Below are 15,693 nucleotides of genomic sequence, written 5' to 3'. Positions count from 1 at the left end.
AGAAAATGGCTGCTTTGCAAGGTGAACTTTATAGCACTATACCCTGTTGAAGCCCTACCCTTCCCCAGACTCCACCCCCCAAAATCTGCAAGTATTTTCCAGTTCGGAGCAGGCAACCCTATCTTCCAACTCTATGATTCTATAATAAAGAGTTTTCTTATTTAAGAGCTTTTCCCCCTCAGTCTTCCATGGTGCTTCATCGAAGTCATTTGTCCCCTTAACAAAATGTCTTGGGTCTTGCGCTGGTTTTTGACACTAATCTTGAATCACCCTTCTCAGAATCTATCGTTTAGCCAGGAGACAGAAGGACAAACAACAGTAGATGGTGATCAACCTCTGGAGTGGGTTTTATGGAGTATCTGGTTGGCTAGTCAAGGAACAAGGGCATGATGGATCTCTGCTCTAATACCAAAAGGCAATTTTGGGGATATTATGTAACTGGGGTCAAGTTGAACTAGTGCAAACAACATTTTTGTTAACCATTGTAAGCATGCTGAGACTAGTTCAAAATGATAATATCAAGATGTCAAATAGTGTTTTCCAAAGGCCCCTCAACACGTCATATTCACTCTGTGGGCAGCCTGATTATCACAATTTGGGAGGAAGGGCTGAGGCCAAGATGCTGGTTGCCCAATAAACTCATTCTTGAGGTGAATTTTGGACTACTAGTAGTGGGGGAGGGGATAGCGTAGAATCCAGATTTCTGAGCTGAGCAGTGTGGTGGCGGCGATGACATCCAGCAGGTAAGGTGTTACCTGGATTCAAATCTCTACTAACCCATTAAGCATTTTGAGCCAGCCACTCTCTTTCAGCCTAATTTATCTCATGAGTTTGCAGTGAGGATAAACTGGGCGAGAAAAATTGATGGACCTGTCAGGATATTGAAAATTGCAAGGTGGTCATATGCTGGTCTAGAATGACTGGAATGTAACAGTCAGCAGAATTGTAAAGGTCGGAGCCTCTCTGTCTGGGTCTGCAGTGATTGGCATGTAACAGTCAGCAGAATTGTAAAGGTCGGAGCCTCTCTGTCTGGGTCTGCAGTGATTGGCATGCTGATCAGCAGAATTAGCAAAGAATTGAACCTCTCTGTCTGGGTCTGCAATTTGGCATGTAACAGTCCTTGAAGTGAGAAAAGGTCACAGGCCAGGATGATTAGATCATCTAGCTAATGATTTGCTGGACAAAACTATATATAAGAAGACTGCATACCCAATTCAGTACCTCTCCTTCACCTTCAGGTTCGGGCTCAGATTGTTGTCAGAGTAGAGAGTGGATAGTTATTGTTATTTTTGTTCCTTTGAGAAACAAGAGATAAAGTATTCCTGTTGGAACTAAATCTACTGTCTGAGTGTTTCTTTTTCTTATACTGCAAGCAGTTACCTCCTGTTCTAGCAAGGGTGAGTTGGCACCTAGTCCTTCCGCTGTGCACTAGGCCAACAGGACCATCCCTGGAGGAACAGCAGAATAAAAACCAGGTAATATTCTGTGCAAAGTTATTAAAGAAGAAGGTAGCAGGGGAAGGAATAGGAACATGTTCATTTGCTCCACAGCATCTTTGTTGTCCTGGGCTAAAGTAACCGATTATACTTCCAATTAATAACAAAAGACAAAATAAACACAATTAGAGCTCTATGACATAACTTTGCACCTTTATTACTAGAACTGATGAAACTTTGATGCTTTTTTAATGGACAGCAAATACACAAGGAAGTGTCCTCAAAGATTTTTGCCCTCAGAATTTTGGGTATAGCATACTGTTGAAAGGTTACTGTCTAGCAGGGCAGCAAATTAACTTTCTTCTTTGTCCTCTTCTTCCTTCTCCTCTTCATCATCTGGCTCTCCCTTGATCTTCTGGCGAGCAAACTCCTCAATCACAATGTCCTCCTCACTGGAAAGAATTTTTAAAAAGTGAGGCTTGAAAAGGGAAAATTTGTGCCCACCCACAACACAAAGCTTTGAGAGAGAGAGAAATATTCTCAAGAAACAAAAGCTGATCCTCCCTGGTGCCGGTGGGGCTCACGGGGCTCTTTACAATTGATTTCTCTGCACAGAGAAAACTGCCGCAAAAGGCTTCTTCCCTTGGAATGCTAGGATTTTGCTTTACGCAATACCTGAAGTCTGTAGAGGCACCACTCAAGAACAGGCAGGACACACGATGAGCCATTTGTCTACATGAAGACAACATGAACACAACTCTGTCTTTCAGCAGAAGTCTTTTTGCCAGTAATTCAGGAATCAGAGGTGATAATTATTTGTTTGCAGAGGTGATCTTTTTATATTCAAAACGGCAAAATTATCTTAAAGGTGCTTGTTGGGCAGCTGGATAAGATTTGGGAATTCTTATGACCTTCAGAAGCGTACTGCCCACGGGGACATGTGGTGTCAGATGTCCCTGGGTGCATGCCATCTAATCATGTGGGGGGGGGGGCAGTCCCAGGCTGTGCTAGCTGGCTCTGGGTGGTAGACCTGGGCTCCATCGCCAACTTCAGGTGGTAGACCTGGCCAACCTGGTGCTACTCCATGAGATCAGCAGACAGTTCGATCTCTCCCCACATATCTAGGAAAAATGGAGCCCAGTGGAGGGGTGGGTATTTGCCCCAGGATCCATTTTCCCTAGATATGCCTCTGATGACCTTACATAAGTTAACTGAAAATTAGGTATACGAAAAGCTAATTGATAAAGGAGGGGGTTAACATGACTGTTAATTTTATAGTTTATTTTCCTAATGAGACCATGAAGAGCACAATCATGTGAGGGAGGTGAAAGTACTAAGGGAGATAGCCCGGCATAACACAGATAAGCCAGAGTAGCACCTTGGTCCTGCCAAACAATCATATGTGGAGAATTAACATGTTATCACAAAAAACCCCTCTAGATTATTGTATAATTTTAAGTGTTTTAGATGGCTGTATTAGACAGTATGTGTGCTTGAAAGTTTTTTGCATGAATCCAGTGGTGATCAGAAATGAGAATATATCCAAAGTCCTGTTATTTGTTAATTCCAGGAAGCCAGCCTAGAAATCCCAGGCACAATCCTCTGCATACAAGACTCAAGGACTTTGAATCTATATCAATATCAGCTTCCAGGAAACATAATGAAATGGTCGACCACCAGGTCAAAGGCAGCCAGTAAATATAGTCATAGCAAGGAAGCAGGCAGTTTATCAGTAGACTAAGGAAGACCATCCGTCAAAGCAACCAAGGGTATTTGAACAAACAACAAGGCCTTCTCTGTTCCATAGCTAGTCCGGAATCCTCACTGAAGAGGAAGGAAAGATGAGTTACCATCAAAACTATGAACTCCCTCTGCAGCTACCCTTCAGACACCTTTCTAAGGAAGAACAAGTTCAATATCATATAACTGGTCATATCCCGTTTCTCTATAAAGGACTCCTCTGCTGAGGATGGGCGGGGCGGGGAGGCCTTCCTCAGAAAGTGAATCATCTTCATCAATGATGGTTGACAGGATTTTGCCAGCGAGCCTTGGGAAGGTTTGAGGCTGTGCTAGGGCGCCTCCCTGACGTGCAGAATTCTTATATCACACAAAGGCACCAGGCTGAAGCTGTCCATAAACGTTCTCGATGGTGTTCTGGACAGCTCCACTACCTGGGGTCTAGGATTGACTGACTTGGGAGACAGTGTGAGCAAAGAGATGTGCAAAAACATCCCCATTAATAGACATTAATCTTCCTCCATTTGGAACTCCAGCCTTACACAATAACAATAGCATTCTGCTATTGCAGTGGTAATGGGAAAATCTCTCTCTCTTGCTACCATTTCATAGGCTTGGATCCAACAGAGAAATATTCACTGATTCCTCCTCCTGTTGCAGATCTCTCCTTCTGCTGCTCCTGGAGCAGTGGCTTAGGGAATTTGCGTCTGCAAGTCAGAGTTTGTGCTATGTAGACAGAGAACTGGATATTTAAAGAAGGGGTGGTGGTGGAAATATTGACAAAGAAAGCAAATCATGGATCTATTTAAATTTTCTTTTTAAATTCCATTTTTCTCAACACACCCTCAAACAGCATCCCCCACCACTGGCATTGTTTCAGAATTTCTGGAAATGTTATGCTTCTATTGCAACTAAGGCCTCATTGAACTGTTTAGACCCTCAAAATCCCACTGGGTGTCCTGGAAACGAAGCGCATCCATTCACTTTGAGAGTGGACCTCTTGAGGAAAGAGGGGTGTAAATATTTTTTAAAATAAAAATAAATTTTATCAAAATTGGCCCACTGCTCCTGAGGAGAATTATACAGTAATTGCTGAAATAATAGAAAGACAAATAATTACCTCCTTGCAGGAGAAAAAAATTAAGCAAAACCAAGGAACAGGATGAGGCACAGAAAAAAAGAAAACAGAGTAAGTTATTTAGTCCTGTTTCAGGTATTCAATATATATCACGAATTAACAGATTTGATTCCTTCAAGACATATGGCATTGAGCATGTAGGGCCCCAGACACACCATGAAGCAAAGAACATGCACAACTTTTGTTTCCTTTTTTAAACAGCAAACTGCAAAACAGAGACCTGTGCTTGTTGCTCCTTTTCATCTTTAAACCTTTGCTTTGTGGCCCACATCCAAACAGCTGGCAAGTGTTACAAATATCTGTATGCAGCCACCAAGAGCCACTGGTGCAACATCTGCCAGCCATTTCTGTCCATGAAGGAAACATGTTCAGCTAACCAACAACCTAAAGGTGGGCAGCTCCACCCTTGATAGTCTGACACAGCTACAGGAGCCTGGGACAGGCTTTAAATTGAGAATCAAATTCCACAGGACAGGACTGATGGAAAGTTCGGAACCAAACTCCTCCGGTTCAGAGTTCCCTTTACCATCTACAGGACCCACTTTTTCGTTTTGCTTCCCCCCTCTTTGGGAGGGTTTTAATGAGGTTTTATTGCCTGACATCATTGTTGTTAACTTTACCGCTGTGTGTTTTTAATTTAATGGGTTTTATTTGTATGTGCTGTAAAGGGAAACTATGTTATGCACCGCCCAGAGCCCTCCGAGGGTAGGGCGGTATACAAAACCCATAGATAGATAGATAGATAGATAGATAGATAGATAGATAGATAGATAGATAGATAGATAGATAGATAGATAGATAGATAGATAGATAGATAGATAGATAGATAGATAGATAGATAGATAGATAGATAGCTGAAAAATGACAGCATTTACCTGGCTGTCTAACTTGCCTCATTAATGTATATTATGACTGTAATTGTCATACCTGTGTTTCAAGTTCTATTGTTTGCAAAACACAGACAGGAATCAAAATTATTCTTTCATCTAAGGTCGATTCCTCACAGTCCAAATATCCTGGTTTGAGCAAGGGATATATCCCGGTTTGGCCAAGAAGTTTGCATGGTTCCCAATCCTAAAGCCGGTTTGTCCCACCATATTTCCCTCCTCCCGGGTTTTTCAAAAACTGCTAAAATTGTGATCTTTCTCCAAAATTCCGCGTTGAATCAGCTTCTGTGCAAACACCACAGGAACAAAAACTATTTTCCCACCTCGCCTGATCATGTCAGTTTTGTTTCTGGTGGTTTGCAGCCCACCCTTTCCAAAACGTTCTCCAAGCAAGTCTTTTCCCTCTGACAGCTCTTCCAGGAGCCGGGCAAGGGAGCCCATGCGGGACAGCACGAGCGTCTGCCCTGCTCCCGCTCACTCCCACCAAGTGCCGCTCACTAGCTGTGCTGCCGCCAGGCCAGTCCTGCAGCTCTAGGCTCATGTCCCCAAAGGGGTCCTGGGGGGGGGAGTGCCTGCCGGGCAGGAGGCTCTCACCCCATGACAGACCCCAAGACCAGTCAAATGTTATTTGATGTCAGGGAAAGGGTGAGTGTCTTGAGCTACGGCTTCTTGCAGACCTCTAAAACTGGATGGGGCCTGTGGATGTTCAAACATGCGTGCTGCATCTGCTCTGATTTGATAATCTCCGTTGTTTGTAAGAGAGGGCAAAGGGGAGAAAGGTGGGAATACAAAGAGCAAAAAGATGAAACAAATGGCTCCATGTTATTCCTTTCTTTGGGCTTTTTGGCTCCACCCTCTCCTGCTCTACTTCGGCCCTCCCCAATGATCAGGAGGGCTTTTGAAAACTTTTTTCAGCTTTAAATACTTGAACAGTATTAATCTATCGAAATTAGATCTAATACGGGAACATCGACATACCCTAACATTGAAATAGTGACAGATCTAATGGGGGAACAGGGTTTATACATTAAAGAAAAAAATAACCAAGGCAGCAACTGCTGGGCAAAATGGCCAAATAGGGATCAGCTCAGCTTGGCAAGCGGTTTTCCTATAGGAAGAGAGGGGAAGAGGGAGCGAGACTGAGGGCAACTAGCCTCTCTCTCGTTCCACATCAGTGGCAGCAGAAGCTACAGCTGGAGGAGTGGTGGTTGGTTGGACATTCTGTATTTCCTTCCTTCCTTCCTTCCTTCCTTCCTTCCTTCCTTCCTTCCTTCCTTCCTTCCTCAAAGCAAAGTTGGCTGCTGGAAGACTACTGGTGTCTGCGTAAAAGGCCATTAAGAGAAGAATGAGGCACCCAGCAATTATGCCCTATGCCTCATGTGGCCAGGGAAGGTCTCACTGAAAATCACATCAGAAACAGCATCCCTATTGTGTAAGTTGTCATTTAATCTCTACTCCCAGTTGAAGGACACGGCCCAGGGAGGGATTATCTGATAACCTCCGGACAGTAAGGGCTGTTCCAGTAAAGAATGCACTGCCTCGGAGTGTGATTTTTCAAAAGAGGCTGGATGGCCATCTATCAGGAGTGCTTTGATTGTGTGTTCCTGCATGGCAGGGAATTGGACTGGAAGGCCCTCGTGGTCTTTTCCAACTCTATGATTCTATGACAAGCATGCAAAATTCAACAAGATCCAAAATATCAGGGTGTCCAAATTTGATTTTGTGGGACAGATTTTTAAAATCAAAATTTTACATGGATCAGTGAAAACTGAAGACAGTTATGTCAAACATTAAATTACCAAATGTATAGTGTAAATTCCTTTCTGAAACTCTATTCAACAATGTTGTGGGACTCAAAATTAGAGAATGGTTCAAATCCTGTCCTCCCCTCAATATAAATCTAGAGGGAAAAATCTTTACATAATCACATATTATGATCACAGTTGCTTTATCACACCCACAATTACTATATTGAGCAACTTGCAAATGGTAGGTTGGAGAATAGTATTTTTTTTACCTTGGTGTAACTGTAAATCCAAGCATTAAAAGGAGGCAGAGGAAGAATGACAGAAGCAGATATTGGTCAAACATATAATTATTTCCAGAACACTTGAAAGGTCTGAAGTTTCATTCAAGGATAGAGCATCTGTATGAGAGGTCCCTAACATAGTGCCTCCGGACATCTTTTTTGGTGCCCACTAAATGTTTTTAAAAGTGGGCGAGGGCAGGTTGAGCTGCTGCCCAGCAGGGCTTCTGATGGACCACTGGAGATCTGGTTCAGATTAGAATAATCTAGCTCTGGCAGCTGCTGCCAACGTAATATTGACTTTGTATTGTTGAAGGCTTTCACAGCCAAATTCAACTGGTTGTGGTGGGTTTTCCGGGCTGTGTCGCTGTGGTCTGGTGGATCTTGTTCCTAATGTTTTGCCTGTATCTGTGGCTGGCATCTTCAGAAGTGTATCACAGAGGGAAGTCTGTTACATACTGTGTCCAGTGTGTAACAGACTTCCCTGAACACAGTGTATAACAGACTTTCCTCTGTGATACACCTCTGAAGATGCCAGCCACAGATATAGGCAAAACATTAGGAACAAGATCCACCAGACCACGGCCACACAGCCTGGAAAACCCACCACAATATTGACTTTTCTCTCTTTCTCACTCCTTTTCCCCACTGCATTTAAAAAATTACTCATCTTTTCCTCTGCAATTGGGCTTCCTCTGTGTGCATGTGGTTCCATTTCCCATAGCAGCCATTTTGTGGTTTCATCCTCCAACCTGTGTGAGAATTCTAAAGGTGCCCTCAAGCCCAGAAAAGTGGGGGGGGGGGGCTGCTCTCAAACATCAGACATGATGAGATTAGGAACAGCTTGCCAATTTTTAGGGCATCACTTAGGTTAAGAACATTAGACTGAAACAAAGCATGAGAAAATAACTCAGATTATTCAAAGAGGGAAGAGAAGCAGATCAACTAAATGCCAAAAGGGGACAGAGAAGGAGCTTCTGGTTTCTCTACTGTGGTGTTTCTGGTAGAGGCTTTTGGTCCCTTGCTCTGGCTCCACATGCCCTAGGAAGACCATGTGTAACCAGAGCAAAGGGCCCAATCTCTTCCCCGCCCCCCACACCATTTCTGCTGGGGAAAATGGCATGGGTGGGAATCAAAAGCTCTAAATCTCCCCACAGATTCTCTGGTTTTTATTTTCTAGCGATGTGTTTTTATTTGGTTATAATGTATGTTTTAAAAAGGCAGTATATACATTTTGTGAATAAATAATTATAATGTTCACTTAATCAGCAAAACCCATGACTCACGGTCTTCAGGTTTGGGGTGCATCAAAATGAGTGGCAGTTCCACACAGATGTCACTGAAAGGGAGAAGAACAGAGAGGTGAGCAGGTATTGTCCATCTGCAGATTGCATGGGGAACAGGAAAAGCTCTAATTCCCTCCATGGTTTTATTGCCAATCTATTCAAAGCAAATCCCATAAGTTTAATGTGATTGACTCGTAGCATTTCCACACAAAAGGATTCAGTCAGTGGCATTACAAATGCCTCTCCTCTGCAGTCCCTTCCACATGCACAGCCATCAGGGATTAGCAGACACTTACACACAGTATGAACATCTTCTGGCAACTGAAATCCCATGCATTATAAAATAAAAAGTAGTGTCATAATGCAGTTACAGGATGCCTCCCCCAGAATCCCTCGTTTCTTCTGGTGTAACTTATTTTTTAGTTTTGCAGTGGGAGGGGAGGGAGGAGTGGCATGCAAGGGAAGGGAGGGGAGGGGAGAGCGGGGCGGCATGCAAGGGAGGGGAGGGAGGGGGCCTGGCATCTGGACATGGCCCACCCACCCTAGTGGAGGGAGGGGAAGGGGAGGGAAGGAAGGGGTGGCATGCAAGGGAGGGAAGGGGAGGGAGGGGGCCTGGCATCTGGACATGGCCCACCCACCTTAGTGGAGGGAGGGATGGCATGCAAGGGGAGGGAGGGGAGGGGAGGGGAGGGAGGGGTAGCATGCAAGGGTGGGGTGGGCCCTCCCCTCCCCTTCTGGCACTATTAGTTTGCTTGGGCATATTTAGATTGCTGTGCAGGTTTTTCAATTCCAATTTTTCTATGTCTGTATTTGCTGGGGTAACAGTATATTTTTAACTGCTGGTTTACACAGTATTTCAAAAGATTTGTACTTCATCTATTTTATTGAGTATCGCACGGCTTAGTGGAAATTGCTGGAATTTTTTTAATGCAGCAATAAAGAATGTTAGCAAGTATTTTTCAGGAATAAATGTTTCAATAGATCTATAATGCATTAAATTAGTGTGTGAGGCCCTGCAGCCTTCCAAGTGAAAATATGGCCGACATCGAACAATCATTACCTTGAAGTGAGATCCCCCAGGATGCTGGTAAATAAAAGAAAAAACACTCATATTGGAAAACAGTAGAAAGTAAGAGAAGAGCCGATCAAGGAGCTGGTACATTTTTTTGGGCTCCTTGACCCAAAGGAGCTCCTTGACCCATCAGGACTGCTGTCCTCTTGATCAAGCTACAGGGCCATGGGTGCCAGCAGGAAGCGCTGTGTGGGATGCAGTCCTCCCCCCCCTTGGGAACTGGGCCGGACCCCCCCCCTAGACACCCTCTCCTTGCTCCCATAAGTCACCAGGTAATGCTGGACCATGTTGTTTCTACCGTGCTGCAGCCACTTCCTGACAAGTGGCTGGAGCCATGTCCCCTCCTCACACATGTCAATGTCCAAGTCAAAATAATGTTCAGCTTATTGCTCAGAGAGTTCCTCCCAAAACAGGCTTGTGTTAGGATTTCATCAAATTAAAATTATAATTACACCCTCCCCAACATCTGATCCAAAAATACCACTTTCCCCCCTAGGGGGTTGGTGTTGGGGAAGGTGAGGGTATGATGCTGCGGAGTTTGCCCTCCAAAGCAGCCCCTTCTTCCAGGGGGGAGGGGTCTCCGTCACCTGGAGATTAGTTGCAATGCTGGGAGTCTTCAGGTCCTACATGGAAGTGGGTCCTGGGATGGGCCCTCACTGGAGATGGTTCTGGTGGGCAGAGTTCACGCCACCTGGGCCTCCTGTTGCTGGTGCTGTGGTGTTAGTCTGCGGGTGGACCTGCTCCCTGGTGGGGGGGGGGGTTGAACTGCCTGGGCCCTTGTCCTGGGAGGTCCAGCTTCCCAGGTGCTTGTGCAGACTACCCCACGTCCCCCTACCCCATTCCCCTACGTGTGTGTGGATGCAAAGTCCTTCTGGCATGGCAGGGCCTGAACACTATGCTATGCAACTAGCATCAGACCTGCTTGGACCTGGGCTGAGGTATGTGTTGTGCAGCATGTGCTGCCATTGCAGTATTATGACCACACTAAAGGCACTTGAAGAAGTCCCATGCCCTGTCCAGAGCTGGGTGGCCATTCCAGAAGTAGAGGAATTAACTGAGCCTGCTGCATGTTCCACGGCATCAGCAAATCTCCAGATCAACTAATAGAGTTGGATTGATGCCAGGATTTACAGTGTGCTCCCGCCATCTCCCTTAAGCTAATTTCATGGAATGTGGCTAGGTTGAGATTTGAGTTTAAAATAGCCCAGATTTTTTAAACGATATCAGGAGAGCATATCCTCCTCTGTATTTATCATCTATTAAATTTTTATAACAACAACAACAACCTTTATTTGGCATTTAACAATAGGTTCTAGAGTGTTGCCAGACATTTTTGAAATACAAATCAAGAGTACATTCAAAGCGCAGACAGGAAGACTGTATATAGCAGTATACATTACTTAGAAAGTTCTGTCACTTGTAAAAGAAATTTTGCTACTTTTTCCAAGAGCACAACATCTGTGTTGTTTAACAGAAGCTCCACAACAGAACAGTCAGAGTCACTTTCGGATTTGTCTAGGGCCAGCCTGGGAGAGAAATTCCTGATGCCCACATATCTCGGACAGTCAAGAATAATGTGAGTAAGAGTCTCCACTTGATTTTTGCAGTGTGGACAAACCCGATCCTGGAGAGGGATGGATAAGTAACGACCCTTTGTAATGGCCGATGGGAAGGTATTGGTTCTGGCCCTTGTGATAATCCATCTCTGTTGGGGTTCAGTTAATAATTCAAGATATTTGGCTATGTGCCCTTGTTCTGGTATTATTCCGACAGAGAGGGGTGAGCATGATTTATTTGCTTGCCCCAACAAGATATGATATTCCTGTTCTAGAAGTCTACTTTTTAAGTTCGGAAAATCTCTTTGGGTGTCAGCATACAGAGATCTTCAAGCAATACAATTTTTATATTTTACATGGGTTTTTTTCCTCCCCTTAAAAATTTGCTAATTTCTTGTTGCCAGGCAGTGAACAGTTTTTTTGATGTAATCAACGGGGCACATTGAAATATATACAACATTTTAGGCAGGATTGACATTTTTGTCAAGGATATTTTCCCATAAAAGGAAAGGTTTAAATTGTTCCATTTATTAAATTTTTGTTTGAGGGAGTTCCAGGTTTTAATATTATTGTTTTTGATTAGGTTATTATTATTATTTTCCAATGTAACTCCTAGGTAGTTTAAGGTTTTTACTATCCTAAATTGGGATATTTGTTCTATTTTTTCTCTCTTCTACTTCTAAATTTTTCACTAACATTTTTGTTTTTGTATTATTGATTTTAAAACCAGATAATGAACCGTATTGGGTAATTAATTGCAATAATATGGGAATATTCTGTATTGGATTTTTAATAAAACAGGCTACATCATCTGCGTAGGCTTTAAATTTATAATTAATTCCGCTACTCTTTAATCCCTCCAGATTTTTTTCCATATTAATTTTAGAAAGTAATGGTTCTAAAGCTAATATAAAGTGGGGAAAGGGGGCATCCTTGACGTGTCCCTCTTTTTATTTCTATCTGAGAAGTTCGTTCTTCATTTATCTTAATTATTGCACTTTGTTTAGTGTATATATTTTCAATGCCCTTATCGAAATTTCCCATTATTCCCACTTCTTTCATGACTGCTAATAAGAAATCCCAATCTACTCTATCGAATGCTTTCTCTGCGTCCAAGCATATTATGGCCATGTCCAATTGTGGGTTTTGGTTCAGTATTTCAATAATATTTATTACAATTCCTATATTTTGAAAAATCTGTCTCCCTGGTAACAAGCCTGTTTAGTCGTCATTTATATATTTATTTAATACTTTTTTCAATCTTTCTGCCAATATTGATGTGTAAATCTTGTAATCAACATTTAATAGGGAAATCGGCCTGAAGTCTTTTACTTCAGGGATGCCATCGGTTACTTTTGGTATCAAGGAACTCATTGCCTGTGTCCAAGATTTGGGAATTATCTTACCCTCAAATACTTCATTCATTAATTCTGTCAAAGGTTGTTCTAATATGTCAATGAATACCTTATAATACAACACTGAGATTCCATCATTACCCGGAGATTTGTTCTTTAACCTGGAAATGGCTTGCCTAACTTCCTCAATTGTTATTCTAGCATTTAGCGCATCTTGTTCTTCTTGGAGAATTTTAAACTTTGGACATGACTCAAAATATTTAATAATTTCTTCCTTTGTTCTAATTTTACACCTAATGCTATTATCTCGATATAGTTGACCATAATATTCTTGTATCAAAGTTTTAATTTGTTCTTTATTTGTAATTATTTTTTCTCCAGATCAAATTTGGGGTATTAGTTGTTTTTCTTTTCGTTTCTTAATTTTAGTGGCAAGCCATTTACCAGGTTTATTTCCTAAAGTATAGTTTCTCTGTTTCATCTATATTGCACTTTTTGTTGTTGTCTCATCTGTTAACATTAAGTTAAGTTGGTCTTTATAATAATTAACTTGATTTTTAATTTTCTTATTTCCTGGTTTGAGGGTTAATGCTTTCTCCAATTTCTCCAGTTCATTTTCTAATTGCTTCTTCTTTAATTCTCTTTGTTTTCTGAGTTTTATTTCTGTACTCAAACAACATCCTCTGATTACAGCTTTATGGGCGTCCCATATTATTCCCTTATTTGTAATTGAGTTTGTATTTATTTCCCAGAATTGTTGTAATTCTGTTGTTACATATCTAGGGTATTTTACGCACAATAGAATAGAAAAATAAAATAATAAAAATGCATAATAGAATAGAATTAAAAACTGGTTGAGGAACAGGAAACAAAGGGTGGGTATAAATGGGAAGTTCTCACAATGGAGAGATGTAGGGAGTGGTGTCCCCCAAGGATCTGTATTGGGACCAGTGCTCTTTAACCTATTCATAAATGACCTGGAAGTAGGGGTGGGTAGTGTGGTGGCCAAGTTTGCAGATGATACCAAATTATGTAGTGTGGTGAGAACCGCAAAGGATTGCGAAGAGCTCCAAGCGGACCGTGAGTGGGCTAAGAAATGGCAAATGCAGATCAATGTAGCAAAATGTAAAGTGATGCACATAGGGGCAAAAAATCCAAACTTCACATACACGCTACAGAGGTCAGAGCTATCAGTCACAGACCAGGAAAGGGATTTGGGCATCTTAGTTGATAGTTCCATGGGAATGTCAACTCAATGCATGGCAGCTGTGAAAAAGGCAAACTCTATGCTGGGGATAATTAGGAAAGGAGTTGATAATAAAACTGCAAGGATTGTCATGCCCTTATATATAAAGAAACGTTATACGCGACCAAGCGCTTGGAGTACTGTGTTCAGTCTCTGGATTTGGCACATCTCAAAAAGATATCGAGAAGAGATAGAAAAAGAAGTGCAGAGAAGGGCAACTTGAGGATGATTGAAGGATTGGGAGCACCTTCCTTATGAGGAGAGGCTGCAGCGTTTGGGACTCTTAGTTTGGAGAGGAGACGTCTGAGGGGGGATATGATTGAAGTCTATAAAATTATGCATGGGGTAGAAAATGTTGACAGAGAGAAATTTTTCTCTCTTTCTCACAATACTAGAACCAGGGGGGAATTCATTGAAAATGCTGGGGGGGGGGGGAGAATTAGGACTAATAAAAGGAAACACTTCTTCACACAACGTGTGATTGGTGTTTGGAATATTCTGCCACAAGAGGTGGTTATGGCTGCTAACCTGGATAGCTTTAAAAGGGGCTTGGACAGATTTATGGAGGAGAAGTCGATCTATGGCTCCCAATCTTGATCCTCCTTGATCTCAGATTGCAAATGCCTTAGCAGACCAGGTGCTCAGGAGCAGCAGCAGCAGAAGGCCATGGCTTTCACATCCTGCCTGTGAGCTCCCAAAGGCACCTGGTGGGCCACTGCGAGTAGCAGAATGCTGGACTAGATGGACTTTGGTCTGATCCAGCAGGCTAGTTCTTATGTTCTTATGTCCAGAATATCAGAAGGTAAATGATAGTAAAATTCTCACCTAGAGTAGTCTTGTTTAGTTATAATAAATTAGACAAGAATTATATACTGTTATAAAGATTTTTTTTCTTTTTGATGACAATACACGAAGTGAAGCTACAGGATGTAGTGTATTTCTCGTGCAGACCAGGGAGTCGAGTCCTTCGGGGATCGGGCGGTATACAAATTAAATAAATAAATAAATAAATAATAATAATAATAATAATAATAATAATAATAATAATAATAATAATAATAATAATAATAATAATAATATATAAAATTGTAATTTTGATATTTGCTATGGAAAAAGCAAAGGTTCTTTATTCTTTTTTTTGCAATTTTTACTTCTTTTTATAGTTATAATTTGGTTTTTAATTAATCAAGGTTTTAGTTGCATACTGTGTCTGTTTCTCTTTCTGTTAAGTACTTTAATCTGTGAAAAGGCCGAATACTAAAATAGGCGAGATAGAGGGATACGGTGCAGGAAAAATGACCACGGCCTAACTGTAATCTTGATTATGCAGATCATCAATATGTACTTTGTCAACTTTTCCCTTTTTATCTTTTTTATGAACAATTGTTCTGGTTGTATTGTTATCTACCTTTTTAAATAAAATTACCTTAAAATAGTCAATTTATGTCTGCCACCAGATCAAGTTAGAACTGCAAAGGAATCTCAACACAAGAGTGGGCAGGGATAAGCCAAATATTCAGGAGATGACAGGACTATTTCTTGAAACATTGCTCTTGTATCTAACTCTCCCAAGGAATGTCAAAGAGAGAGTGACTAACTATGCAGGCATAAATCTCACCAAATTTAGTATCAGCTCTAGTGTGGCCTAGCTCAATTCGACAACTCTGGCAAGTACACTTTTGTCTCTGCAAGAGTTAATAGTGTCCTAGACTATGTACTGGTGTCTCATGCATGCCTAGAGTGAGTGAGGGACTTTCAAACTGAACATCACCACTTGAGTGACCACTTATTGCTAACATTATTACTTATCTGTAAAACTTCTGTCTGGCTTCCAGTTAAATTAAGCAAGATGTCGCAGGTGGCTTGGCCTGATAAAGTGGAAGTAAGGGTGCAGGATCTACTGCACTTGCTGGTTGGCATAAAAATTCAACAAGTGATAATTCAGACTACTCAG

General features: G+C 41.9%; 1 protein-coding gene across 3 annotated transcripts in view; it reads right to left on the bottom strand.

The window, feature by feature from the left end:
- Nucleotides 1-1,621: 1,621 nt before the first annotated feature.
- Nucleotides 1,622-15,693, bottom strand: part of ARR3 (arrestin 3) — a 54,179-nt gene continuing 40,107 nt past the window's right edge. For all 3 annotated transcript variants that reach the window (XM_048482753.1, XM_048482751.1, XM_048482752.1), the window contains 4 exons: nucleotides 9,571-9,594; nucleotides 8,511-8,563; nucleotides 7,215-7,225; nucleotides 1,622-1,890 (listed from right to left, as the gene is read on the bottom strand). In XM_048482753.1, coding sequence (XP_048338710.1) covers nucleotides 1,789-1,890; nucleotides 7,215-7,225; nucleotides 8,511-8,563; nucleotides 9,571-9,594 — 190 coding nt within the window. In that variant the 3' untranslated portion in view covers nucleotides 1,622-1,788. The remainder of the gene's footprint in view (nucleotides 1,891-7,214; nucleotides 7,226-8,510; nucleotides 8,564-9,570; nucleotides 9,595-15,693) is intronic.

This window comes from Sphaerodactylus townsendi, unplaced genomic scaffold (genome assembly GCF_021028975.2).
Source record: "Sphaerodactylus townsendi isolate TG3544 unplaced genomic scaffold, MPM_Stown_v2.3 scaffold_21, whole genome shotgun sequence".
Taxonomy (NCBI): Eukaryota; Metazoa; Chordata; class Lepidosauria; order Squamata; family Sphaerodactylidae; genus Sphaerodactylus; species Sphaerodactylus townsendi.
This window is presented reverse-complemented; position numbering and strand designations above follow the sequence as displayed.